The sequence below is a fragment of the Malaclemys terrapin genome, chromosome 6, assembly GCF_027887155.1.
Source record: "Malaclemys terrapin pileata isolate rMalTer1 chromosome 6, rMalTer1.hap1, whole genome shotgun sequence".
In the NCBI taxonomy this organism is placed as follows: domain Eukaryota; kingdom Metazoa; phylum Chordata; order Testudines; family Emydidae; genus Malaclemys; species Malaclemys terrapin.
Genome location: NC_071510.1, coordinates 86,828,709 through 86,856,296, shown reverse-complemented (window position 1 = coordinate 86,856,296; position 27,588 = coordinate 86,828,709). Strand labels below are relative to the sequence as shown.

The following is a 27,588-nucleotide window of genomic DNA, read 5'->3' as shown; positions in this document are numbered from 1 at the left end:
ATTTAACAAAGACAATTGCAAGGTACTACTCTTGGGAAGGAAAAGTCAAATTTACAACTACAAAATGGGGGAATAACTGGCTAGGCAGTAGTATTGCTGAAAAGGATCTGGGGATTATAGTGGATCTCAGAGTGAATATAAGACAACAGTATGATGTACTTGCGAAAAAAGCAATACATTGTGGGATCTATTAATGGGTGTCGTATGTAAGACAAAGTAGGTAATTGTCTTGCTCTACTCAGCAGTGGTGAGATTTCAAGTATCATTCATAGACTGGGAATTTAAGTTTTGACCATTGCTCTTTTTTTTTTTTTTTTTTTTTTTTCTGCAATAGGAGATGTCAAATCTTTGCGTTCTATCATTACCCCTCCTATAGCTAAGTAAGTACTGCTTATTTTCAGTATGTAAGCAATAGATATGATGATGTTGGGGTGTGTTGCAAAAGAACCATAGAATACTGTAGTGACCACTGCTTCAATCTGCTCATGTTCTAAACTGCACTCGATAGCATTTTTTTTTTTTTTTTTTTTATGGGGAATCGGGGATATATTCTGGGAATAAATGTAAGGAGGCAGGAACCAATTGTGGAGGAGGTTTCAGGTTGGTAGAATTGGGAGTCTTTCCATTGACTTAAATGGGCCCTGGATTGAGCCCTCAGTGGAAAGGTCAATGTGTATACTGATTGACTTCCAATCTGTTCTGATCTTGGTAGGAATGGTTGCTAGTGAGAATTTAGTGGTATACATTCTAGCTGTCTGTTCTCTGTTTCCAGTGCTTGATATCTGAATATAAACTGTAGTACAAACATGCGTTCGCTGTTTTTTAATCTTCTTAGTATTGTGCCCATTTGTTTTAAAAATGGGTGATTAGTGGTGATGTGGAAGAAAGCCCGGAGCTGTATTTCTACCATTTCTATTTTAACATTGAAATGTTATGAGTATATACACTACAGTTATGCTCTAACTACATCATTTGTGCAGTGAATGGGGAAAAAAGCTACCTCTGGCTGTTGATCATGAAGTCATAAAATTGATCACAATCACAATATTTCTGAATAAAAAACCATTTACATTAAATGCCTTTGCTTGTTTTATGCAGGATCCGTAACATTGGCATCATGGCTCATATCGATGCAGGGAAAACTACAACCACAGAGAGAATGTTATACTATTCCGGATACACAAGAGCACTGGGAGGTTAGAACTGCTGTTTTTATTTTAGTAGGTTTGAGAAATTTAGCAAAAAATTAATATAAAATTAGAGGTTGTCCTGTAGAATATGTTTGGATTCAGTCACAAGTGGGGGGGGGGGGTGGGGGAGGGTGGGCTTTATTAATTTTTTTTAAAGCGCATTTGTTTTCTAAAGAGGAGGAGTTTAGTTATGAGCTGGCATTATCAATCGGCTTATCATTCTATTCTATTAGTCTGGAAAAGAGAAGACTGCGGGGGGACATAACAGTTTTCAAGTACGTAAAAGGTTGTTACGAGGAGGGACAAAAATGGTTTTTCTTAACCTCTAAGGATAAGACAAGAAGCAATGGGCTTAAATTGCAGCAAGGGAGGTTTAGGTTGGACATTAGGAAAAACTTCCTAACTGTCAGGGTAGTTAAGCACTGGAATAAATTGCCTAGGGAGGTTGTGGAATCTCCATCATTGGAGATTTTTAAGAGCAGGTTAGACAAACATCTGTCAGGGATGGTCTAGATAATACTTAGTCCTGCCATGAGTGCGGGACTGGACTAGATAACCTCTCAAGGTCTCTTCCAGTCCTATGATTCTGTTTCCCTGAATCCGAAGCAATTTTCATGGCTAGGAAGTATACAGAGTAGATACGGTCTAGGAGAAATAATCATCATCTTTATTTTGGTCCAAGGCAGGTAATTCAAAATGTAAAGTTATGTGACCAAACTGAAATGGTGCATATGTTCATACTGATTAGATGTCGATGATGGGGACACAGTGACGGATTTCATGGCACAAGAGCGAGAACGTGGCATTACCATTCAGTCTGCTGCTGTTACTTTTGATTGGAAGGGCTATAGAATCAACCTGATTGACACACCAGGTACAGTATTGGAATATGTTCTATCAGGCTTTCTCCTGTTGGTGGTACGGAGGAGTAGATGGGCTCAGGTAGCTTAGAAAGTGAACCTTGGTTTTAAAGTTTTGTGCAATCTCAGAGGGTTCAGTTGATTGGATGCAGGACCCAACTGTTGCTGTGGTTTTATAAAGAACAGGTTAAAGAATATGTAGAGAAGTTAGATGTATTCAAGTCACCAGAGCCTGATGAAATTCACTTTAGGATACTTAAGGAATTGGATGAAGCAATTTTGGAACCATTAGCAGTTATCTTTTAGAACTCAGGGATGATGGGTGAGTTCTCACAGGACTGGAGAAGGGCCAACATAATACCTATATTTAAAATGGGGAACAAAGAAGACCTGGGAAATTATAGATCAGTCAGACTATCTTTAAAAAGAAGAACAGGAGTACTTGTGGCACCTTAGAGACTAACAAATTTATTAGAGCATAAGCTTTCGTGGACTACAGCCCACTTCTTCGGATGCTGTAGTCCACGAAAGCTTATGCTCTAATAAATTTGTTAGTCTCTAAGGTGCCACAAGTACTCCTGTTCTTCTTTTTGCGGATACAGACTAACACGGCTGTTACTCTCAGACTATCTTTGATACCTAGAAAGATACTGGAGCAATTTGTAAGCACTTAGAGGATAACGGGCTAAGAAGTTATAACCAATGTGGATTTATCAAGAACAAATCTTGCCAAACCAACCTGATTTCTTTATTTAACAGTTACTGGCCTAGTGGACTGGGAGAGGGAATACAGCAGTAGATACGATATATCTTGATTTGTAGTAAGCTTTTGGCACAGTCCCAGATGACAGTCTCATACGCAAACTAGGAAAATGTGGTCTAGATGAAATTATTATAGAGAGGGGTGCAGAACTGGTTAAAAGATGGTACTCAAAGTGGTTAGTGGTTTGCTGTCAAACTGTGAGGACGTATCTAGTGAGTCTTGCATGGGTTAGTCCTGCATCTGATACTGTTCAGTATTTTCATTAATGACTTGGATAATGGAATCGAGAGTGTTCTTACAAAATTTGTGGATGATACCAAGCTGGGAGGGACTGCAAGCACATTAGAGGGCAGGATTAGAATTCAAAACAACCTTGACAAGCTGAAGCTGAATTGATCTGAAATCATCAAGATGAAATTCAAGTAAGACAAGTACAAAGTACTACACTTGTGAAGGAAAAACTCAAATGTGCAACACAAAATGGGAAATAACTTGCAAGGCAGTAGTACTGCTGAAAAGGATCTGGGGTATATATATAAGCCAACATTGTGGCACAGTTGCAGAAAAGGCTAATATTCTGGGGTGAATTAACAGGAATGTTATATGTTAGATTGGAGGTAATTGTCTTGCTCTATTTGGCACTGATGAGGCCTTATCAGGAATACTGTGTCCAGTTCTGGTTGCCACAATTTAAAAAAGTTGTGGACAAATTGGAGAGAGCCCAGGGGAGAGCTACAAAACAGGGCCACTCGGGGGGGGGGGGAGCAAGTGGGACAATTTGCCCCGGGCCCTGCAGGGGCCCCCATGAGAATGTAGTATTCTATAGTATTGCAACTTTTTTTTATGGAAGGGGCCCCTGAAATTGCTTTGCCCCAGGCCCCCTGAATCCTCTGGGTGGCCCTGCTACATAAGGAATAGGTTCAGAAAACCTGATTTACAAGGAAAGGTAATAAATATTGGGTGTGACTAGTATTGAGAAAAGAAGACTGAGGGGGAACCTGATAACATTCTTCAAGTATGTAAAGGGCTATTATAATGAGAATGGCAAGCAATTGTTTTCCATGATGGTCGGCCAATAAATTATATGCTTAATCTGCAGCAAGGGAGATTAGATATTAGGCAAAACTTTCTAACTAGGTTATGGAATCCTCATCACTGGAGGTTTTTAAGAACAGTTTAGAAAAACACCTTTCTGGGGTGGCCTAGGTATACTTGGCCCTACCTCAGCACCGGGGCTGGACTTGATGATCTCGCAAGGTCCTGTGATTCTGTAATGAGTATATGTGAGCCCATAACATTGGATGTGAGCATTTTTATAAACTTAAAGAAGTGTTGCCATTCTAACTTGGTGAAAAATGTTATATCTGACTTACTACTTTTACCTGTTTTACATTATGCAATGTCATAATTCAATAATTTAGGTCATGTGGACTTTACAGTGGAAGTTGAACGGTCCCTGAGAGTGCTGGATGGTGCAGTGGCTGTATTTGATGCTTCAGCTGGTGTGGAGGTAAAAATTACTCAGTGAAGATTTTGCAACATGTAATGACTTAAAATAGGCTCAGGTAGCTTCCTCTGAGACCCTGTTCTGCGTTAGTGCGGTTTATGCTCTGATGGCTTCAGACAGTCAAAATTTGGTTTCAGACAAACTAATTTTGAGATCTGATTTCATGTGGAAATTACAATTTTCTGTGGTATTGAGAGCTTTCTTGTTCCTGATGACAGGGCAAAAGTAAGTGTTTTCACCATTGGTCTTTTGTAACAGATACAGAGCTTGAGATCATTAAGACGTTTTGGCTAGCTTCATCTGTGGGAAGAAATAAGTAGCTGTTCATTTCTCACATAGAATTTAATTGTAGAGAATTACTTTAATTCTCAGCCAGAATGCTGTTTCTCCTTGGAGTTTCTCCAGGTCCCACTTGGAGCGTCTAGTATGATGATCAGATCAGAGTGCAGAAGTCTTGGGGACAGGCCAGAATTTGTTTCCTTTGTGGCATCCTATGTGCTGCCATGTTAAAGAGAAGCTTTTGATCAACAACAACAACAAAAATAGATCTTAAGGGTTCTATTCATCTACTAATACATGGAACACATGTATGAACTTCCCCCATGTGTTAAGAGACTGGACTTCAATATTTGAACTATTTCTAATATACCCGATTTTAATTTGCTTTAATAAAAATATTAGAAATGCCCAGCAATGTGCAAGTTGTATTGATTGCTGCTGTTATGCCAACCCAGTTGCAGTAAAAATTGCTGGCCTATCCATAGGTATACAAGTGTTTACTTTGTGTGCACTTCGACATGTTAGCAGTAATATTTATAGTGTGTATACGTATTAGGTTTTTATTCCTTATGGAATCCCCCACATCACTTAGATTGCTTCCATTTTCCCCTCATTTTATCCCTGACATCCTCGAGGCCCCAACCTGGGGGGTCACAGTCATTCCTTCCAGCTTTGCGAAGACTGGATGGGACAAGGCTCATTTTGGAACCTATCAATGCTGCAGTTTAACAGGTCAAGGAGTAGCGGCTGAGCAGTTCAATGCAGTTCCTTCCCCTGCATATGTTGATCTCGCTGCCTTTGCAGCAAGGGAGCAAGAGTTCAAGATGAGAAAACTAATCTGGGTCTCGTACATCAGTGAACTGCCATTCGGCCACCAGGGCAAGCATTTTGAAGTTTTCTGTCATTTTTCTTTAGGCACAGACTCTAACGGTATGGAGACAAGCAGACAAGCACCATATACCACGAATTTGTTTTTTAAACAAGATGGACAAAAATGGGGCAAGGTATAAACGATAAGCACACTACAGGGGGCTGGCTTGGGAGAATATTTCTAACTATAATTAAGGCTAAGTTTTTTGTCATGGATATTTTTAGTGAAAGTCAGGGACAGGTCACAGGCAATAAACAAAAATTCATAGAAGCCCGTGACCTGTCCCTGACTTTCACTAAAAATAGCCCTGACAAAAGGGGTAGGCGGGTTCTGCACCCACTGCTGCTGGGGCTCCCGGGTCCCACACTGCTGCGACCCCGCAGGGTTGGCCTGCTGTGGGGTACCCTTGCCCCGAAGCAGCTGGGCAGCTGCAGGATCCCCCGTGGAGTCCCTGCTGGCTGGGCAGCTGCAGGGTCCTGCCATGGCTTGGCAGCTGCGGGGGGTCCCCAGCCACGCGCTGGGCAGCTTTGGGTCCCCCCACCAGGACGGGGGCTGGGAGCTGCAGGGGTGGGGCTGGCTGGAAGCTCCAGCCCGGGAGCAGAACATGTCACGGAGGTCAGTGGAAGTCACGGATTCCATGACATAATCGTAGCCTTAATTATAATGAAGCGGAACATTTTATGAAGTAGAGTTGGAAATATCACAGTGGGGGTGGCCAGCAAAAAAATTATAAGGCTAAATCTTATTCAAAAGATATATTTTTTGTAATTGTAGAACTAGTTTTGCAGTAAATAAGAAATATTAAACCAATGGATAAACTGATGTATATCATTAAACTGGGCTAACTCTTCTTTTTAACATCTGTTATTTTTTTAATGTAGTTTTACTTATGCTGTTGACAGCATCAAGCAAAAGTTGAAGACAAAGCCTTTGCTTTTACAGGTAAACTAAGAAATGTAATGTTAATTATTTTTGAACTTTATTTTTATTGTTATAAAATATAAACAACAAACAAAACAGTTATAAATACTTTCATACAATGGAAATAGGATATAAATAACAAAAGTCCATACTCATTATTTGTCGTATTAATAATTTTACTGTTGAACAAATCTGCATGTGACAGGTAGATTTATATTCAGACTAGTTGTCAGGGCTGTATCCCCACTTTGAACTTTAGGGTACAAATGTAGGGGCCTGCATGAAAACTTTTAAGCTTAACTACTAGCTTAGCTCTGGTCCGCTGCCACTACCCCCAGAATTCTCATCCCTGGGAAGCCTTGAGAAACCTTCACCAATTCCCTGGTGAATACAGATTCAACCCCCTTGAATCTTAACACAAGGAGAAATTAACCATCCCCCCCTCCTTCCTCTCACCAACTCCTAGTGAATACAGATCCAACCCCCTTAAATTTAAAACAAAAAAAAAATCAATCAAGTTCTTAAAAAAAAAAAAGCTTTTAATTAAAAAAAAAAAGTAAAAATCATCTTTGTAAAATCAGTATAAAAATTAATCTTACAAAGTAATCAAACTTAAAAAGCTCAGAGGACTCCCCTCTAGTCTTAAGTTCAAAGTACAGCAAACAAAAATAAACACTCTAGTAAAAAGTACATTTACAAGTTAAAAAAACAAACAAAAAAAGTAACACGCCTTGCCTGGCTATTTACTTACAAGTTTAAAATAAAAAAGACTTGTTTAAAAAGATGTAGAGAACCTGGATTGATGTCTGGTCCCTCTCAGTCCCGAGAGCGAACGCCCTCCCAAAACAAAGAGCACAAACAAAAGCCTCCCCCCTCCCCCCCCAAAAAAATTTAAAAGTATTTTGTCCCCTTATTAGTCCTTTAGGTCAGATGCCAGCCAGGTTACCTGAGCTGCTTAACCCTTTACAGGGAAAAGGATTTTGGAGTCTCTGGCCAGGAGGGATTTTATAGTACTCTACACAGGACAGCTGTTACCCTTCCCTTTATAGTTATAACACTAGTGTTTCCTAATTGTGTAATTTTCCTTTCTCTTTACAGTTGCCAATTGGTGAGGCCAAGACCTTCAAGGGACTGGTTGATGTAGTGACCAAGGAACAAATTATTTGGAACCCTGCTTCTAGTCTGGATGATGGAAAAGTTTTTGAGCAAAAACCCCTGATGGAAACTGATGATCCTGAATTGTTAAAGGATGTCAGAGATGCAAGAAATGCCTTAATAGAACAAGTAAAGTTTCTAAAGTAAATATGTAAAGTACTTAAAAATATATTAATTTTTAAAATACTCTGTATTAGGGCTGTCGATTAATCACAATGAACTCAGATGATTAACTCAAAATTAATCGCGATTAAAAAATTAATCACAGTTTTAATCGCACTGTTAAACAATAGAATACCAATTGAAATTTTTTAAATATTTTGGTTGTTTTTCTACGTCTTTATATATATATTGTATTCTGTGTTGTAATTGAAATAAAGTACATATTATTTTTCATTATAAATATTTGCACTGTAAAAATAATAAACAAAAGAAATTAGTATTTTTCAATTCACCTCAGACAAGTACCTGTAGTACAATCTCTTTGTCATGAAATGTAGATTTTTTTGTTTGTTTGTTACATAACTGCACTCAAAAACAAAACAATGTAAAATTTCAGAGCCTGTAGGGCCACTCAGTCCTACTTCTCGTTCTGACAATCGCTAAGACAAACAAGTTTGTTTACATTTATAGGAGATAATGCTGCCCTCTTCTTATTTAGAACGTCACCAGAAAGTGAGAACAGGTATTTGCATGGCACTTTTGTAGCCTGTATTGCAAAGTATTTACATGTCAGATATGCTAAACATTCGTGTGCCACTTCATGCTTCAGCCAGCATTCCAGAGGACATGCTTCCATGCTGATGACGCTCATTAAAATAATGTGTTGATTAAATTTGAGACTCCTTGGGGGAGAATTGTATGTCCCCTGCTCTGTTTTACCCACATTCTGCCATATATTTCATGTTATAGCAGTCTTGGATGATGACCCAGCACATGTTCGTTTTAAGAACACTTTCACTGCAGATTTGACAAAACACAAAGAAGATACCAATGTGAGATGTCTAAAGATAGCTACAGCACTCAACCCAAGATTTAAGAATCTGAAGTGCCTTCCAGAATCTGATTGGGACAGGGAGTGGAGCATGCTTTCAGAAGTCTTAAAAGAGCAACACTCCGATATGGAAACTACAGAACCCGAACCACCAAAAAACCAAAATCAACCTTGTGCTGGTAGCATCTGACTTAGATAGTGAAAATGAACATGCGTCGGTCCGCACTTCTTTGGATTGTTACTGAGTAAAACCCATCATCAGCTGGTGGCTGAAGCATGAAGGGACATATGAATCGTTAGTGAATCTGGCTCATAAATATCTTGCGACACTGCCTACAACAGTGCCATGAGAATGCCTGTTCTCACTTTCAGGTGATATTGTAAACAAGAAACAGGTAACATTATCTCCTGCAAATATAAACAAACTTGTTTGTCTGAGCAATTGGCTGAACAAGAAGAGCGACTGAGTGGACTTGCAGGCTCTCAAATTTTACAGTATTTATTTTGTTTTATTTTTGAATGCAGTTTTTTTGTACATAATTCTACATTTGTAAGTTCAACTTTCATGATAAAGAGATTGCACTACAGTACTTGTATTAGGTGAATTGAGAAATACTATTTCTTGTGGGTTTTTTTTACAGTGCATATACTTGTAATAAAAAATAAATATAAAATGAGTGCTGTACACTTTGTATTCTGTGTTTGTAATTGAAATCATTCTATTTGAAAATGTGGAAAACATCCAAAAATATTTAAATAAATGGTATTCTATTATTATTTAACAGTGAGATTAATCACGATTAATTTTTTTAAGCACTTGACAGCCCTATCTCAAGGCACTTCATGAACATTAATAAATTAGGGCCCAAACCTACTCTGACCAAAGTTGGTGACAAAGCTGCCACTGACTTGAGTGACTTGGGCCCTTTAGTCTCGCAACACCTATGTGATAACATAGGGATGACCAAACTAAAGTACAGAAAGATTAAATAACTTGGCCAAGTTCATGCAGGAAGTCCATGACTGAGCTGAGACTAGAAGAACTCATGTTTCCTAACTCCCAGTTCTTTGTGTTAGCTATCCTTCCCTTATGCAGATTGCAACTTTTGGAATCTTTTCAGCACTACTGTGTTATGAATACAAGATATAAACACAATCTATTTCTATATAAAAATCTTAGAACACACAGGTGGTACAGTTGGCTCAGTTTAGGTTGCTACTTTTTGGGCCGAAACAATGAATACAGTATCACAGTGGATCCTTCTGGCCTTAAATTCTGTGACATTTTAAACAGGGCATCATCTTTGTGAGTTGTCTGTTCAGCGAGTCTTTTTCCTGTGCTATAATTCTATTGTGTCACACTCTGTCTTTGGAATAAACTCATAAATTGTAATAGAGGGGTTAGTCATAGCTGAATGACTTTGCTGCATTTCATTGTTTATTCTCTCAAAATACAGGGATTTTTGCATGCTGTTATCTCTGATATTTACAAGAGTAATAAATGTTGATTGGAGAATAAGGAAACAAATGGATAGTTCTATAATTTCTAATATTTGTAGTTATGCAAGTTAAAATTGTGGTATAATCTGACTTATTCTAGTGGTCATGGAAGAGCCTTCCACCCATGCATTTGTAGCACTGCACAACTGGCTAGGTAGATTATTGTGGATTTTCAAATTCTTCTAAAACATCAGCTATGGGAGATGGAGATGAAGTGATCGGAGTGTCAATCTGAGAGTTGGAAGATCTGTTTTACGTTCCTTGCAAAGTCACATCAGGAGGGTTATTTAACCACTTAGTTCCTCAAATTCTCCAGTTGGAAAAAGGGGGTGGTAGTGCTTCAGTTTATCAAAGGGATTTACATTGGTATCATTAATAAAAAGCACTATATAAGGGCAGAGTGTTTGTTTACCAGTCCTTCTCAGAAGCTGGATATAAGATCTGATTGACCATTAATGTCGTTTGATTGGATAACTTTGTGCGAGAGCTGTCCACTCAACGCTGATCTAAAATATAATAGTTGGAATACAAATCTTGTGGAAAAAAACTTGTAGCATTTTCCTTTCATTTAGTTAATGAAGTAAATATATTACTTTTCATGTTTTAGCTGATTGTCTATTTTCATATATATATATATATATATATATATATATGAAAATAGACAATTTCAGTTTTAGATGATCAGCGGCTCTCCATTAGAGGGAGATAATCCTTTACAGCTGTGAAGCATTTATTCTATTTGAGCTCTTCACAGCTGTCACTGTTGGCTGGAATCTTTCAGTCTGAGAGATGATGAATGTGCATTATCTGTCGGTCTAATACATTGTCCAGCAACTTTAAGTCAGCCTGCAGTTCTCACTTCTTGAAGTACCATTTTCTCAGAGGCTCTGTTTTTCCCTGTTGTGGATTCACTCCCCAGGCAATCCCCCAAAATCCCAGATAGCTCTCTAAAGTACCTAAAAGGGTCTGAAAAAGCTTGTCCTAGGTAGTAAAAGCAGTTGTGGCTAGGTAGAGATGCATATTAGCAAGTTGGACATTTTAGTGTTTAATGTTCATTTATTATTTCAAAGTTTTCTTTCCTCATAACACAGCAGATTGCTTTAGTCTACTTTTTTTTATTTGGTAGTATACTAAAGCATCTATTACTATAAACTAACAGATTCTGTAACATAAGAGGGAAACTCATTTTAACAATGTGTTCAAAATTGCAATTTTCTAAAATAAAACCGCTTTTATTCAAAGTTCAGCTTCTCAATAACTCATGTTCCATCAGTGGTGTTAGCTAATCTTGTCAATTTTTCAATTTTATTGTAATAAATGTAAATTATATTTGCAAGACTCTGAATCCATGATCTCCAATGTTTGCAAAAGCTTCATTCTGCATTAGTTTTCTGGCTCAGATAGCTAGTATTGCTGGGCCAACTGTGGAATAGTATAGTTACAGATAATACGGAAATATTCTCTCTTGCAGGTTGCAGATCTGGATGATGAATTTGCTGAGCTGGTTCTAGGAGATTTTAGTGAAAATTTTGACTTACTACCTGCTGATAAGGTACATTTTTACCACACAGTTACTATGACTGTGTTTTTACCAGCTGTCATTCTGATTTTTATTTTTTCTGTTGTGCATATGGATTAAGTGTGATGTAGCAAGCATGCATTCTGTGTTGACCAGTACTAAAATAAATAAATAAATAAATACATGTTTAAATTTCAGACTTAAGCTACCGTAGCCAGCTGTAGATCATGTGAAGAAGTGTTTCCTTTTGTTTTAGTACCAAAGCATTAAGCCAATTTAGATGGTGATTAAAGTGCTGTGAATTTAACAAGCAGTATTCTACTCAAACTGTGTAATGAAAGGATTAATCTGATATTGCTATTGAATCTGATTCTCAAACATGTTGGACACAATTAATAAAAATAAGTTCATTTTATTATGGGTGATTTTTGTTTAAAGTTACCTGGATATTGGAGGAAGAGGCTAAGGAAGGGAAAATAGAACATCCTATGCAGCGGGCCAGTTTCTGCTTTGAGCGGGTCTGGATTTACACTAGGGTAATTGAGAGCAGAATCTGGTTGGTGTGAATTGAGGGGATGTTCAAACATCCCAGGATGGATGTCTGACACAGAGCTCCTTGATTGACTTTCCTCTTGTAGGAGAAAATAGTGACAGCCTTATTACCATTTATTATTACCACCACCACCTTAGCGCTTATGGGACCCTTGTCAGAGCCAAGGACCACGTTGTGCTAGGTGCTTTACACACACACACACAACAAAAAGATGGTCCTTGCCTTGTGTGACTTTTGTTGTTCTGAAGTCATGGGATCTGGGCCCCAGGGGCTCTTATCTGTTGCTGCACCTAAACAGGCAATTGTTTTATAGTCTGATCCATAGCCATTTGGAGTCAGAGGAAAGACTCCAATGAGCTTTGGATCAGGGTCTTGGAGGAGGCTACTGTTTTTGAACAATTTTGTTACTGATGTGAGTTTTGTACAACTGTATTTACATACTGTAGTTTGAAATACTCTCTAACCTTCCTGAGATCAAATATAGCCCTACAATCCCCTTTAAAATGTAAGGAAAGCAATTAAAATGTGGGACACAGTATTATCACTTGTACATTCCAACAGAAAGGTTAACTGTTAAAAATCAAAACAAGCCAGGGTGGAGCAATTTTAAATCAAGATCATTTTATTTTTAATTTTAATATCAGGGATATAAATCAGGTGGAGGCTTTGTAATAAAAATAAAATAAAGCTAATTTTAAAATTTGTGCTGTTGCAACTTTAGATTAGAATTTATAATGTAGTTCATTATAAATTCTAAAGTCTGGATTTTTTTTTTAAGCCACTGTAAGAATATCTTACTGAGACTTATAAAACTCCTATGGGCAAAATTCAAAATATTGAAAATCAAGGCCCTAACACTGTAACATTGAACCAGGTACACAACTTTGCTCAAACAAATAGCCCCATTGACTTCAATAGGACTTCTCATGTGCTTAGAGTTGCACATGTACATAAGTGTTTGCAGCATCAGGAGCTAAAATTGTATTTAAAAAAAAAAAAAATTTCTCCCCAAAAATATTTCACTTCAAAACAGATTGCTTCGTTGTTCACATTGAAAGGGTATTTAGATTTCCACTAAGTAATTGTGAACTTACTTTGTACAAACATACAATATTTTTCAAAAACAGGAGTCTAAAGTTAGACTCCTAAGCTCGTATTTAGGCATCTACAGGTAAGGTTTTCAAAAGCACCTAACAGTATGTCTGCACAGCAAAAAAAGACTCACAGCAGCAAGTCTCAGAGCCCAGGTCAACTCAGAGCCCTCTGGGGGTAAAAATAGCTGTGTGGACGCTTAGGCTAGAGCCTGGGCTCCGAGCCTGAATGTCTACACACGGGTATCTTTAGACCCATAGCACGAGCCTCACAAGCCTGCCTCAGTTGATTTGGACTCTGAGACACGCTGCCATGGATTTCCCGCTACCATCTCTCTCCTTTCTCCCCCCCCCCCCCCCCCCAATACACCCCCCCGGTAGTTGTACCCTAAGTGATTCAGGAGCACAAGTCCCATTGACTTCAAACCACAAACCCTGATGGAGGAGTATAGCCTGTCTGAAGCATGTCCACTTTCACTTTCTTCACTTGTGATAGTTATAATCTTATTTATTTTTGTTGGCAAATACAGTATTGGGCTATTTGCATGTCAATTTTGTGTTTGAGTATGTGGTGTTCTCACAGTAAGGCTGTAATAATGGCCTTGGACTTGGTTTTTTTCAGGGTAGATAAGCACTTTTACTATGAAATTTCTCAGAAAAAAAAAATCTCTAACTGAAATTTTACTAATATTTAGGAAACTAAAGAAAGAAACAAGTGAAAAACATCCGCTTCAGCCATTTAAGACTACAAAATGGAAATATAGTAAAGAACTAGCAACATATAAATAAAAGAAATCTGATTAAAATTTACACAATTTCTTAATTTAAAACAGGATTTTTAAAAATCATTACTTTTGTCCACCCAGAAACCACCTGATTTGTAATCTACAGTTACTACAAATTATAGGTGTGGTTCTGTGAGGAAAAACTCCCATTCAAATCAGTGGAAAGCCCATGTGTGGAGGGTTTCTGGAATTGTGCCTTAATTTTCCTCACTGCTTCCCTGTATTCAATTTTTTTTTAAAGGCTAAGTTATAAATACGTGAATTGAAAATACTCTTCTCTCCTTCTGCAGTTACAGTCTGCTGTACGTAGAGTAACGCTGGCACAGAAAGCAGTACCTGTATTCTGTGGAAGCGCATTGAAGAATAAAGGAGTACAGCCTTTACTGGACGCCGTTACGATGTACTTACCTGCACCTAATGAACGTTCCTATGACTTTCTGTAAGTGTAATGAGAAGATAAAGTAATTTATCTGTTTGGGAAAATGAATTGATAAAATTACATTATTCTACATTTTCTCCTTGTAGAATTGTTTGTGATTTCCAAAATGGGGCTATATTTTTTAAAGTGTTTACTGAGGGGATTTTTTATCCAGTAGGAATGCCATTTTACACTGGGAATAAAACTAAGATGTGCAGTCATAAAAATATACTTGAGTACCGAAGCTACTTGGTCAGTACTATCCAAAGCATGTGTGTATATTTTTGACTGCAAAACTTGTTTAATCATAATTTATAGTTGTAAACCACCTTTCATCTGTGGATCCAGGTATTTTACAAAGGTGTGTAAATATTATTCTCCATTCTGTAGGTGTGGAAACTGAGACACCAAGAGGTTAGATGACTTGCCAAGATTATGCAGTGTGTTAGCAATGAAGCTGAAAATAAAATCTAGGTCTCTTCTCTAATTGCTGTTACTCATTGTTTAAAAAATAAGAGGGGAAAAAGAGAAATAGGTACGCCCATCCCTTAATTGATTTGTCTGAGTGAACTGCTACTATTTCAAAGTTACGTGTATTTAAAAACCATACAGGTGAATTATTATTTCATGGTCTTCCAGGTTTGATGCTTTTGAACTGGTGCATTCTGGTTGTTAATAGGAGCAATCATTGACTAGACACTGTTGTGAAGTAGCCTGGGGTACTCCAAGACGACCTTCCAGCAGAGCACAAATGGCACAGAGGGCCTTGCCTTCAGTTCTTAATTTCACCTCAAAAAAGTATCTAATGTTCACCATACTCCTGAAAAGCCCAATAGGGAACATCTCTAATATCCACTGATTTATATCATATTTCAGCACATCTATTTTTACCATTACCTAGAGTAATCCCAATTGTGTAAATTTATATGCTGTTTAAAAAAAAAAAAAAAAAAATCTGCCTCTGAATTAATAGTTACAAATACCAAACACACGGTATCTTAAATGAGTGGAAATGTAGCTAAAACTGGAACTAGGATGTCTCTTGTTGTTTTTGCTTTTGTTTTTTGTTAATGAGTTGAATGAGGTTGCTCTTCTGATTCGTTGCTTATGTTTTGCAGGCCGTGGTACAAAGATGACTTGTGTGCCCTGGCATTTAAAGTTCTTCATGATAAACAACGTGGGCCATTAGTTTTTATACGCATTTACTCAGGCACAATGAAACCTCAATCAGCTGTATATAACATCAACAAAAATTGCACGTGAGTAGGAGTGAGATGAGAGATGTTCATTGAAGCATTGGCATTTGTATTTGAGTAGTAGATAACCTGAATAATTCACTTGCAGAGAGAGAATGAGTCGCCTTCTGCTGCCTTTTGCTGACCAGCAAATAGAAATACCTTCACTAATGGCTGGCAATATTGCCCTTACTGTTGGTCTAAAACAGGTAAAAGAAGACATTTTGATTCTTGAGAGAGTTTATTTGAGAAGCTACTTACCACATAAATATGAGATACAAGATCATGTTTTAGTTTCAAATATTTTTAGCTTTTAAAGTTATAAAATACTTAAATTCACTTTATTTCAGTTATTAATTTTTTTTTATACATGTAGTTGATCTATTTCCTCTGGTTTCTGTATGTTGTCTTTTAAAAATATAGTCACTTTGGCATAGAAAAACTATTATTAAAAACTCAGCTGGTGCTGAACAGACAGCTATGCAATTAGAGCTTCTGATGTCCTTCTGAATCTGGTTTTAATTTAATTATGCAAAGAGAACCTATAGTAATTACTTAGTTTTTATCATGAAGAGCATTAAAAAAACAATTATTTGCAAACAACCTGATGTCATTTGATGTTTGGCGTACTTTAGAGTGCCACTGGAGACACCATTGTTTCATCAAAGGCCTCTGCTGTGGCTGCAGCCCGTCTAGCTGGAAGAGAGGTTGGGAGAAAGCCTGGCTGTAACAGTGAAGTAGAGAGCCTTTTATTAGCTGGCGTAGAGATCCCCGAGCCGGTCTTCTTTTGTACAATAGAACCACCTTCGATGTCCAAACAGCCAGGTACAACACAGCTACTAAAGCAGTTTTAGAGCTATACTATACCATACCCTTGATCTGTGCACGCGCATACAGTTGATGTAATTGAATTGCATGTGTGGATCAGTAACACAGTAAGGCCCTTAATGATTTTGCATAAGTGCTAAATTTTATAATTTGAGTGTACTTTGCTACTATTCTTTTCACGATTTTTTTAGTCAGATCTAAAGATTAGATGATGGGTTCTTACCTCATTTTGGAAGGTGGGAAAACTGCACTTTTGTCTTCCTACATCCATTCCCACTTGCACAGTTAGCTTTGTGATATCCAGCCTCTTGCTGAGAGAGCAGGATATTGTAATGTGTGCAATATGTTTGAATGAAAGTACACTTCCAAATCTAGGTACTTTCTCCAGTCAGCACTATCCACCACCCTCTATGGCCTTTATCTCCACTGATCAGGAGTCTGGAAGTCACTTACCACAATTCACCCACAGAACACTGCCTCTTTCATAGACCTCTTTCAGAGAACCTGATGGGCAACTTTGGGTCTTTGATTCTGGAAACTCTCTTTTCTCTCTCCTTAGCCCGACAAAGCCTAGATTTGTTGACTATCAGGACTGGTAGCACGTCCACGTGGTTTCCTGGATTCCAGTGGAATTGGAGGGAAGGGGTGCAGAATATGATAGAATGGATTGTCTGGGTATTGATCTTTGGATTACAATGTTTGGAAAAAACCTACAATGTTCATAAACAAGTCCAAACTATTAGTTTATTACTTTATTTTGGAGTTGCTGTCTTCTAGTAGTTAGAGCAGAGGATGAGGAGTTAGGAGATCTAGTTTGTATTTTGAACTCCACAATTGACTCACATTGAAACCAGAGGCAAATCATTTAATTTTTGTGCTTCAGTGTCCCCATCTGTAAAATGGGGATATTTACCCATCTTGATAAAGTGCTTTCAGATTCTCTGAGGAGCTATAGAAGTGCCAAATATTACTTTGACAACAGGCATTTTTTTAAAACTTGTGCACCAGTTACTTTATTACACCTTGTTTAACTCGAGAACCCATTACTTTGAAATGAGGCAAACTATAGTTCTATACTTTTCTTGTAAAAGCTGCCTTGACAAGGTTATACTATGTGCATGGGGTAAAGAAACCGACTTCTTCAGTTACTAAAGCACTTTATCTGGTGTCAGATGCCTCAGATAACTGGAGAGTATCCAGGTGAGAATTATCTCTGACTAAAGCTGATTTCTAGTGTCTGAATATTATGGCCAAAATCTTTTGTTGTATGACCCTACAATACGACTGAAGATATAATCTGATCCTGTGGGTGAACACTTCAGATCGCTACTAATAACTAGTTACAAGTTACTAATATCTTTTTATATATAGCAATATTTGTTATTTATACACAGACTTGGATAATGCATTGAACTGCCTTCAGCGTGAAGATCCAAGTTTGAAAGTGAAGATAGATCCCGACACTGGACAAGTAAGATTGTCGATACATTGCTGACTTCAACTTAGTTCCCTAATACCTATAGTTATAAGCAGTTATTTTAGAGTTGGTGAAAGGCACTGTAAATGGTGTTCACATTATAAATGCAACAAGTACTGTGTGTCTGATCAGCTTAAAATGAAATCCTATAAACATGACCCATGGAGGGAGAGATTGTAAGCTCACCTTCCTTGTTTGTGCTCTGTAAATAGCATATTTCTTATCAATCCTCTTTTTTTTTAAACTCTAAAAGCAAGTTCAAACGGTCTTTAAATTTCAAAACAAATATAGGATGACCTTTTTTGTAGTGGCACCAGCAACAATTACCATCTCCACTTAAATTTTTTATGCCAGATCACCCAAAACAATACTTCCTAAAGTTTTCTTGGTCCTACTTGTAATATCTGGGCTTCTTGTGGAATTTTTAAAACTTTCTTAAAATGTGAACAGTACAGTATGTATAAGCCAATTCCTAGTGTAAATAGTGCATCCCAAAAGCTCCCATCTGTGTCTGCATATAAGCATGAGTGTGAATGTATACTTTTTCTCTCACTTAATTTTGTATTTGTTTCACTTCAACTAGACTATTCTCTGTGGCATGGGAGAGCTCCACATTGAGATTATTCATGACCGAATCAAACGGGAATATGGCATTGAGACCTATCTAGGACCTCTTCAGATAGCATATAGAGAAACCATCCTAGACTCGGTCCAAGCCACAGGTAAAATGAAAGAGAATATTAGTTTTCTGTCTTTGCAACTTGTTTACTTACTCATTTTTAAATGGTCTTCTGATAACGTGACTAGTTAACATTAACTTTTAGATTAAGTGTGGAGCATATAAACTGTTTCTCAGATATGTGCCACATTTTACCATAGATACATTGGACAGAATGATAGGAGATAAACGGCATTTGGTGACCACTCAGCTGGGAGTAAGACCATGGGTAGGAGAGAGATCATCAGTAACACCAGTCATTGAATATGCTGACAATTTCATGGAACCACTTCAAAAAGACATTCAAGAAGCTATAGAAAATGGAATTAATAGTGCATATCTTCAAGGTAAAGAAACCATTATGACAGTAAAATTTTTGTAGGTATTTGAATAAAATTTCACATTAGAAATTACATGGTCTGAGTGCCATTAGTAAGGCTAAGATTTTTTCATGAATATTTTTAGTAAGTCATGGACAGGTCAAAGACGATAAACAAAAATTCACAGACGCCTGTGACCTGTCCATGACTTTGACTAAAACTATCCCTGACAAAATGGGAAGGGAAGAGGGTCCAGTGCCCACAGCTGCTGGGACTCCGGGTTCTTCCCACCCCCGCCTAGTGGTGGCTGGGATCTCTGGGTCCCCATGCTGCCCACAGTGGCTGGGAGCTTCAGAGGGGCTACCAGCTGACAACTCTAGCCCCGCTGCCCCAGAGCTGAAGTGGAAAATATTACGGCGGTCTCTGGAAATCACGGATTGTGAGACTTCCGTGACATAATTGTAGCCTTAGCTATTAGAAAGAAGGGCTTCTTTATAGCCAGAAAACTAAAATGCATCATGGTAGCACTATTAAAATGAGGGTGGCAAAAGCAAATTTTCAGAATTCCTTCAACTTCCACAGAATGTGCTGAATGCCCCTTTACTCAGACTGGGGGGGAAATTTGGCATATTTTTAAAACTCTACTTTTTTTCTTCCTCTTGAGTACCTCGATATTGAACCCCACTTTGATTTGACTCCATATCCAACATGATGCCCCAGAGTGTATTATTCTTATGATATTCCATAAACAATGGTGGTGTGATGGAACTGACCTGTGGGGTGGGAGGCAGTCATGAAAATGCCATATTTTTGCCATATTATCTGACTTATTTTGCAGGGGTTCAAATATATTCTCTGAAGGTGTAAAATAAAATGTTTTGCCTAACTGCACAATATAGGCTTTCAAAAAAATAGGCATTAAACTGATGCTCTATAACTTCATTCTGTGTCGCCATGCTGGTTTGTGTTTCTCACCATCTCTCTGACATGCACTGTGAAGTTAGCAGAAATCTAAGTCTCTGAAACCTCCTTGGCCAGCACATCAAAGTCTGGGGTTCCAATCGAGTTTCACTGTACTGCTAAGATACTTGGCTCAGGACATCATGGAAAACACAAAGCAGGAAATGGAGTGAAAGGGCAGTGTGAGGTAGAAGGGAAATGGGAGTGTAGCAGTCATAATGCAAAAGAGAGCACAGCACAAATTCAGAGAACGTGACAGAGGGTTAATGTAGCTCTGAATCACTGATTCAAATCCAGCCCATTTCCCGAACTGCAAATGACATTCATCTAAAGTCCAAATATGGATCGAGCATCAGACTCGTCAGACACATTGTACTGATTGATTATTGGTATTCAGTTTTATTACTAACAATCCCTTAACATCACAAAACAACATTAACTATACTCTTACTATGTAAGTTAATAACATGGCCAAATTGCTCTTTCCTATAGTAAAGTCCATGGGAAGATGTGATGGTAAGGGGAGAGAAACTCTGGATGGAAAACATTGTGGAATTTTCCCTGTAACATTCTGATATTCTGACGGGGGCAGGGTTTGCTCCCCATTCCTGGCATGAAATAAGCCACATGCTGATTTCAGAGCTTCACTATCAGGGCCTTCCTGACCTGTGACTGCCTCGGGCATACATCCTCTCACTTTAAATGGGAGTTGCAGAAAAGGTGATCTGGTCATCATACCTCCTCTTGGGACTGCTGGACTGTGTGGTGGAGTGGGGTAGGATAAGGTGAGGTTGTTTTTGTTTTCCCCAAGTCCTGTCCTCGCCCAGTATGGGCCTCTGCCTACTCCCCCACACAGATCCATGCTTTGCTAAGAATGCTCTTCAGGATTTGGGAAGGGGAGAGAATGGTGCCATGGAGGCAGCTGACCTCACTCCAGGAGGGTTAAAATCTACATTTGGATCAGGAAGTCAGCATCTGCCCTTAGTCATAACAATTTATTTAAAAAGTGCTATGGTGATGCATCTATTTTTGATTAACATGAATTTCATTATATCTTTAATCATAATTAAATGTTCTCTCTCTTTATGAAGACACTTTACCAGCCGTCTATTCTGAAAATGATTTCTTTTTTCTTTTGTAAGATTAATTTGGTCCACTTTTTTGTTTCTATAATGCACTCTGGGAGCATCAGAGACCTAATTCTGGCAAATGTTGCTTATGCTGTTGACCAAGAGGGATAATAAACCACAAGGCTACATTATGATTTGCCTATCTGCCCCTTTTGGCAAAGTTGGACAATGATAAAATTATTGTTGTAGCAAGAAATAAGACAAATAGCCTGTCTACTGAGTAGGTCTGCGGGGATGTCAGACCCTTCAGGTTAATTCCCAAATACCTTTTCCATAACTTAATAATATGAAAAACTACATGAAACATTGTAATGCTAACCTATTGTTTGTTCTTTGTCTAGGACCACTCCTGGGATTCCCAGTTCAGGATGTAGCAGTGACTGTGTATTCCATGACCATGCACTCTGAAACTTCCCTTACTATGATTTCTGCTTGTGTTTCTCGTTGTATGCAAAAGGTATAATGCAACTAGAAGTCTATTCTACAGTGCAGTGCCATCATATTTTCCCATGAAAAATTAGACAAAAATGCAGCCTTTAGGAAGTTGGCAGTGATGTGTGCCCCTCACTACTTGTTCAGAAACATATATAACACTCAAAACATAAGGAATGTCTTGAATCTTCCTTTTCCACTTGTTTGATGTCTTCAGAATTTTGATTGTCACCTCTAGCCAGGTGGCTTCCAGCAAAATGTTTAAACTCCTCAAGATGTACATAATAGGTCTTTAGTCTTTTAGGTTAGAAAATCAACATCACTTTCTTTACATCTGGAGGGCTGTTTTTCTCAGGAATATCTGGATTTTATCAATGTGTTCTCTTGGCAGTTTTTGTGATATGCATTATATTTTGCACAGATTTAAGATATACACTCAGTTACTTATGTAGTGTCACATTATCTGTCTTTACTTTCCATCAGGTTTCTTGGAGTGTGTTCCCTGTAGCTTCTTTCTCTGTACATTACTAATTCACACATCCTATTAGAATCTTTCTTATTAAGCCTAAAAAAATCAGTTCTGATTTTGTATTGATCTTGTGCACTTCTTTGCTGTCTTTAGTGGCATGTACCACTTCCCAACTTTGTATGTAGCTATATATACAGTTACTGTCAGCTGAAAAATGAGTTTTTGTTATGGGCTTTGTAATGCATTCTTGGTAAAATCGGCTCTAGTACTTAAAATTTTGAGCTATTGAAGTGCATAGAACATGTTTGCCTATGGTTACAACACTAATAGTATTTTTTTGCGAACTATTTTAGATACCTAGAATATGATAGGTACTGTATAAAATAAAATCGGTTGGAATGAAATAAGCTCTTTAACACCCCTTCGGGAGCCCCCAGATTATAGCAGACTGCACTGTGGGAATATTCACTCAGCTTTTTGGCATTGATTCTTACCATTTTTTGTGGTGTTATCTGGGTTGAATTAGTTAAGAATTGGAGATTCAGTGTAATATGGCTTGTTGCATGGAGCGAAGTCAGGCACTTTCTTGGGTTTAATGAGCTCCTCTATATCCTATATTTTTTCCTATCAAAATGTTTTTGTCCCTTTTAGCCCTGGTCTCGTGTGTCAATCTTACCCTATTCCAAAGTGAGGTACTGTACCTTAATTCACATCATCTTGCTTTTTTTAAGTTTTAAAGCCTTCAGTTTCAGCTACATCGTTTCTTTTAACATATTCACTTGCAGTAGCCATTGTTTCATGTCACCATGTTTTGTTGTTCTCTCTGAACCAAGGGATTCTTGACGTTTGTATACTTTTTTTTTCCTTAATACTTGGTGCTGGCATAATATACTTTACTACTGCTGCTGGGTGAGACATGGCTGGAGGCCTCTTAGTAAGAAATTGTTGTCATCTCTGGTTCATGTGTACGGAAAGGGAGGTGTGCATGTATACACACACTTATCGGTATTCCCTTTTTCTCTTATCTAATACCCTCCGTAAGAACATACACTATGGGATGTAGGGTGTATGAGACAGAAGTTAGTTTCATTATATAGTCCACACCATAGAAGAATTGCATTTTAAAAGGGAGCAAGGATAACTTATTTCTTTTTGATTTTAGGCTTTGAAGAAAGCCAATAAACAACTGCTGGAACCCTTAATGAATCTGGAAATTACAGTAAGCGAAGATTTTCTTAGCGCAGTGCTTGGTGACCTTGCACAGAGGAGAGGCAGCATTCAGGAAATCCAGAGTCGTCAAGATAACAAAGTAGTGGTTGCAGCTGTTCCCCTAGCAGAAATGATGGTATGTGGTCGTGTTAATGGTGAAAGCAAAGCAAAAAAGTGTGCATGCCCTTTTCTGATTCTTTTTGATATATGCAGTTGTTTTCACATGATGAAGTCAGGAACGGATATTTCTAATTTTACTGAAGGTCTGGATTAAGATCTCTGGAGGATACAGTGTGGTTCATACAGCTATGAAAGAAAATGTCTCTCATCATTCATGTTGTACTGAACCAACACTTGTTTCTGTAATATTGGGAATATGGGTGAAAAATAGTGTATTTATTAAAAAGGTAATGTTTACTGTATACTTTGTATTATGCTTGTGATAGTCTTTTCCCCAGCTGAATCAAACTGTAGTAAATGAAACCAGGGCAGAAAGCTTTATCTCCACCTAATCCTAAATTGATTGATTTATAGTAATTACATTTAAATATGTTTTGTTTTTGTCTAGGGTTACTCAACAGCTCTGCGCTCTTTAACATCAGGCTCAGCAACTTTTACTTTGGAACTAGCCAGTTACCAAGCCATGAACATTCAGGAGCAAAACGCACTGCTTCAGAAGAGGAGTGGGTTGGTGTGACCACTTTACTCCATGGGAGAGCAACAAAGACCTGCTTTATTCTCACTAGAAAATATTAGGGGAACTGTTTGCCAAGTATCCTCTTTCTGAAAAATGGATGGGGTAAAGTGTGTGGGGTTAGAGCTGTCTTAAAATAACATGCTATGACTGTCCAGTGGTAAGTGGCAAAGATAAAAGTGCGGTGAAAAATCCTGGAATTTCCTTGTTTGCTTGAAGGGACTTAAACCAGAGAACTAGAATTGACTGTTTTAATATCCACCATATTCTGTGTACTACACTTCACCTGCCTAACAGTTGGAGCTGAAACCTCACTGGAAGACAACATTCCAAATCCCCCCACAAGAAATGATGGTGCAGCTCTTTCTGTGAAAGTGAGCACTACATGCAACTTATTGAATCATGTCAGAACTGTTTCACCTAAAGTATGTAGTAAAACTTATTTTTAAATCATTTAATATTTCACATATAAAAGTAAACTTAACTCTTGGCCACTCTGCTAGTCAGTGTCTTCTGTTGGTCTAGCTTCAACTGAATATTGAAAGCTGCTATTGTCATTAAAGGGTTTTAAGCTGTGCAAACAAGAATTACTTACCTTAATGTTAGGATGTTGTATGATACAGAGTAGGTATCATAAGGTGAGTGAGCCCTGTGTAAGCTTGAAAGCTTGTGTCTTTCACCAACAGAAGTTGGTCCAATAAATGGTATTGCCTCACCCACCTTGTATCTCTAATATCCTGGGACCAACATGGCTATAGCAAATGGTAGTTTGGGCATCATGGTTTAACTACTAAAACAAATTTAGATAAAAGTAGAGGGAAGAATGTTGTATAAGACAAAAACTTTTGCTGGAAAGGGGGAAATGTTGGTTAAGTGCAGGATCTTTCTACAAAAGATCTGTGCCCAATAATGCTAAGCATATTTAAAGGAAGAATTGTTCCTGTTGCTAGCGTTATGTATAAGTGCAATGTCCAGCTTATATGAATCTCTGACTCTCAAGAGCAAATGAATGATTTAAGGTAATGTGTATATCTATCATGTAGCCTATCAGCTCTGGGTCACTATGGATCAATACTTGTCTACCTGAAATCGTCTAGTCTCATTCCAGTTCTTTGCAACCTCTGGGTTATTTGAGGTAGTAGACTAAGGATTGACTAGACACAGATAATGAACTACTTTTCTCTTCACCTCATACTCTGTCCAGAGTACATTTTGAGGAAGCTTGTATTGCTAACATAATCTGTTACAGCTGTATAAGTATTAAGTGCTTTATCAAAAGCATACTGTTCATATCCCTTATGGTCACACATTTATATAAGTAACTTGCCTTTGCTGCTTAATGCTAGTTTACTGTAAGCTCTGAGCCTCTAGCACGGTGTTCTGTTGTCCTCCACTGCCTAATATTGAGTGGTCTGTCAGTTATGTCGTTGTGATTGTCATGCTCAAGGATTGTCGAGTGAAGAATTCCAATAGACAGCTATATGGATGGCCAGATCTAGGTCAGGTACTGGTAGCTGCCATTTGGAATTATACATGTTCAATAGGAATAAAACCTGCTACATACACACAGTGTAACTACACAGAGGTTTCAGTAGATGTCCTTGATTCTCTGTACATCTATTATAATTTATTATTGCATTAGTATCAATTTCTGTAGTTTTAAAATATCTGATTTCTGCCAGAAATGTACATAACTAACTTCCAGCATTTCAGGATTTATTTTTCAGTGCAAATTTCAGGTGCTGGATGTGTAGATTCACTTCCCACAAAGACACTTCAGGTAATGCGGTAAAATCTTGCTGCAGCAGTTACAGGCCTCTATATTCATGATCACAATACCCGACAAACAGTGGTTCAGCTGCTATTCCACGTCTGTTAAAAGAAAATTTGTCTTATACCATGCACACTTAAGTATGAGAACTTGTCAGTTAAGGCAATAAAATAATGGATGACTTACTGAGGGGATGAAAAGTTGGCCCCATTCTGAGCTTTAAAAGTCACACTTAGCTTATGAAGTATGCTACTGTGTGTGGTCTTATTAGAGATACTGGTATATTAGAAAATGGTCTCAAATGCCTAACTTATAGTGAATACAAAATCTTAGTACAGGGTGCTCCATACTGCTGGAGGAGCTTCAGCATAGCCTTACTGCCATTTGAAAACAAGCAGCATGCAGGAGAATCATGAAAATAGACCACATTTTGCCTTTACATGCAGCTTTACTTATTTTACTTTTTGGCCAGTTTATAGTACAGCTGAAGTAGTCTGGTGAACAAGACCCCTGTCGCAGTAATAGCATTAATGTCTGTCAGATTCATTCCATTCCCACTCAATTCCTCTTCAGTCTTTTAAGGCTATTCTAGTTTTTGGGGTAGCAGCCTGTGCAGAAAATATTGAGGTCTTAAAATCAGCCTTGATGTTGCTGTAGATCCGTGACTACCACAGAGTTTCTACATAAAGCATTATGTGGAAGTTAATCTTGTGCAAATAAGATGTAGGTGCAGTATGGGTTGAAGAAAGTCTGGGGATGGGAAGGGGTAGCACTTATACTCTCTGCTAAAAGGATCAAGGGTGCAGTATTTAATTTTGGCATCTAAATTAAGCTTCAAAGCTACAGTGAAAGGAACGGGGTAGTCAAAATACATCAATCAAATATTGAACACCTCTATGGCAGGTTTAATTGATTCTGCTCTGACATCTTCTAGATAAAAGGCATGGCTCTCATCTCCCAACTCTGTATGGAATGTGGGTTTAGCTATTCTGCTGCCAATCCTACAGACCCATTGACTACAGCAGTAGCAGCTGGGCTTGTGTTTTCCTACAGAGGGAGTTACAGCTGTGGCTCTGAACAGTCACCATTACCCTCTATTACCTCTGCAATAGCAGTAACAGGGGCCTTGGTGTGGAGTTTTCCTTTGCTTGTTGAGGAGGGCAGGGCCCAGATTGCCTTCAAGATACTGGCTTGCTCCAGCCTCAGCACTACACCAGGTCATGTTCTGAATAAGAAGGGCTACAGCTTTTTCTTTTTAACTGAAGAGTCAGACACCAATGCAGCCACCCAGAAAGTACAGTAAATACCTAGAAACTGCCCCCAATTAAATCCCTGGTTAAGAGCATTTACAATGGTAACTTTACTATTAGAAATCGTCAAGTCCTCTTCCCTCCAGCACTATGCCATCCCAGCATGACCCTTAGTGGTAGAGTTTAAATTTTGATTAGATCATTTACATGGGGAAATAGTTCTAAGTAACCTCTGCATGATCCCCTTAGTGGGATGCACCACCTGGCTCTGAGCTTCAGGCATGCTCTATAAAAGCAGTCTGTGATAGGAACATTCAGCACAAGGTTATAAGAAACTAGGTAAGCCCTAGCCACCTCAGTTCCATTCTGAGGCTAGCTTGCAAGTATGGGACCTTCCCTTGAGGCCTGGAAAGCCTTTCTGTTTTTGCCCCACCCACCACTGCACAGACAGCTACAGCAGCCCAGAAGTGGTGCATTAACAAAGACATCTCAAGAACCACAGAAGGGGAGCTTCAGTCCACAACTCCTTATTGCAGCAGGGCAAACAGGCTCTCAGATGCTGCCTTTTGGGAGTTTTTGTTCGAACCTCTTAGCATCTAAAACACTGCTGGAAGGACAGGTTAGTCTATGTAAGTGCTTAGGTCCTAATAGACGAGGCTATCCTCACACAGTTTAGGTCCCTAAATCTA

At 38.3% G+C, this 27,588-nt stretch overlaps 2 protein-coding genes across 3 annotated transcripts in view; one reads left to right on the top strand and one right to left on the bottom strand.

Annotated features, from left to right (window-relative positions):
- The window catches only part of GFM2 (GTP dependent ribosome recycling factor mitochondrial 2), a 29,077-nt gene extending 4,482 nt beyond the window's left edge, over positions 1-24,595 (top strand). For both annotated transcript variants that reach the window (XM_054031420.1, XM_054031419.1), the window contains exons 4-21: positions 335-380; positions 1,099-1,196; positions 1,939-2,064; positions 4,235-4,323; positions 5,515-5,603; positions 6,352-6,412; positions 7,490-7,675; positions 11,512-11,592; positions 14,279-14,427; positions 15,525-15,665; positions 15,751-15,850; positions 16,277-16,466; positions 17,864-17,940; positions 18,530-18,668; positions 18,826-19,011; positions 21,416-21,531; positions 23,138-23,320; positions 23,753-24,595. In XM_054031420.1, coding sequence (XP_053887395.1) covers positions 335-380; positions 1,099-1,196; positions 1,939-2,064; positions 4,235-4,323; positions 5,515-5,603; positions 6,352-6,412; positions 7,490-7,675; positions 11,512-11,592; positions 14,279-14,427; positions 15,525-15,665; positions 15,751-15,850; positions 16,277-16,466; positions 17,864-17,940; positions 18,530-18,668; positions 18,826-19,011; positions 21,416-21,531; positions 23,138-23,320; positions 23,753-23,881 — 2,186 coding nt within the window. In that variant the 3' untranslated portion in view covers positions 23,882-24,595. The remainder of the gene's footprint in view (positions 1-334; positions 381-1,098; positions 1,197-1,938; positions 2,065-4,234; positions 4,324-5,514; positions 5,604-6,351; positions 6,413-7,489; positions 7,676-11,511; positions 11,593-14,278; positions 14,428-15,524; positions 15,666-15,750; positions 15,851-16,276; positions 16,467-17,863; positions 17,941-18,529; positions 18,669-18,825; positions 19,012-21,415; positions 21,532-23,137; positions 23,321-23,752) is intronic.
- Positions 24,596-25,460: 865 nt separating this feature from the next.
- HEXB (hexosaminidase subunit beta) overlaps positions 25,461-27,588 on the bottom strand; it is a 30,226-nt gene continuing 28,098 nt past the window's right edge. Inside the window, exon 14 of the mRNA XM_054031421.1 lies at positions 25,461-25,750. Coding sequence (XP_053887396.1) covers positions 25,687-25,750 — 64 coding nt within the window. The 3' untranslated portion in view covers positions 25,461-25,686. The remainder of the gene's footprint in view (positions 25,751-27,588) is intronic.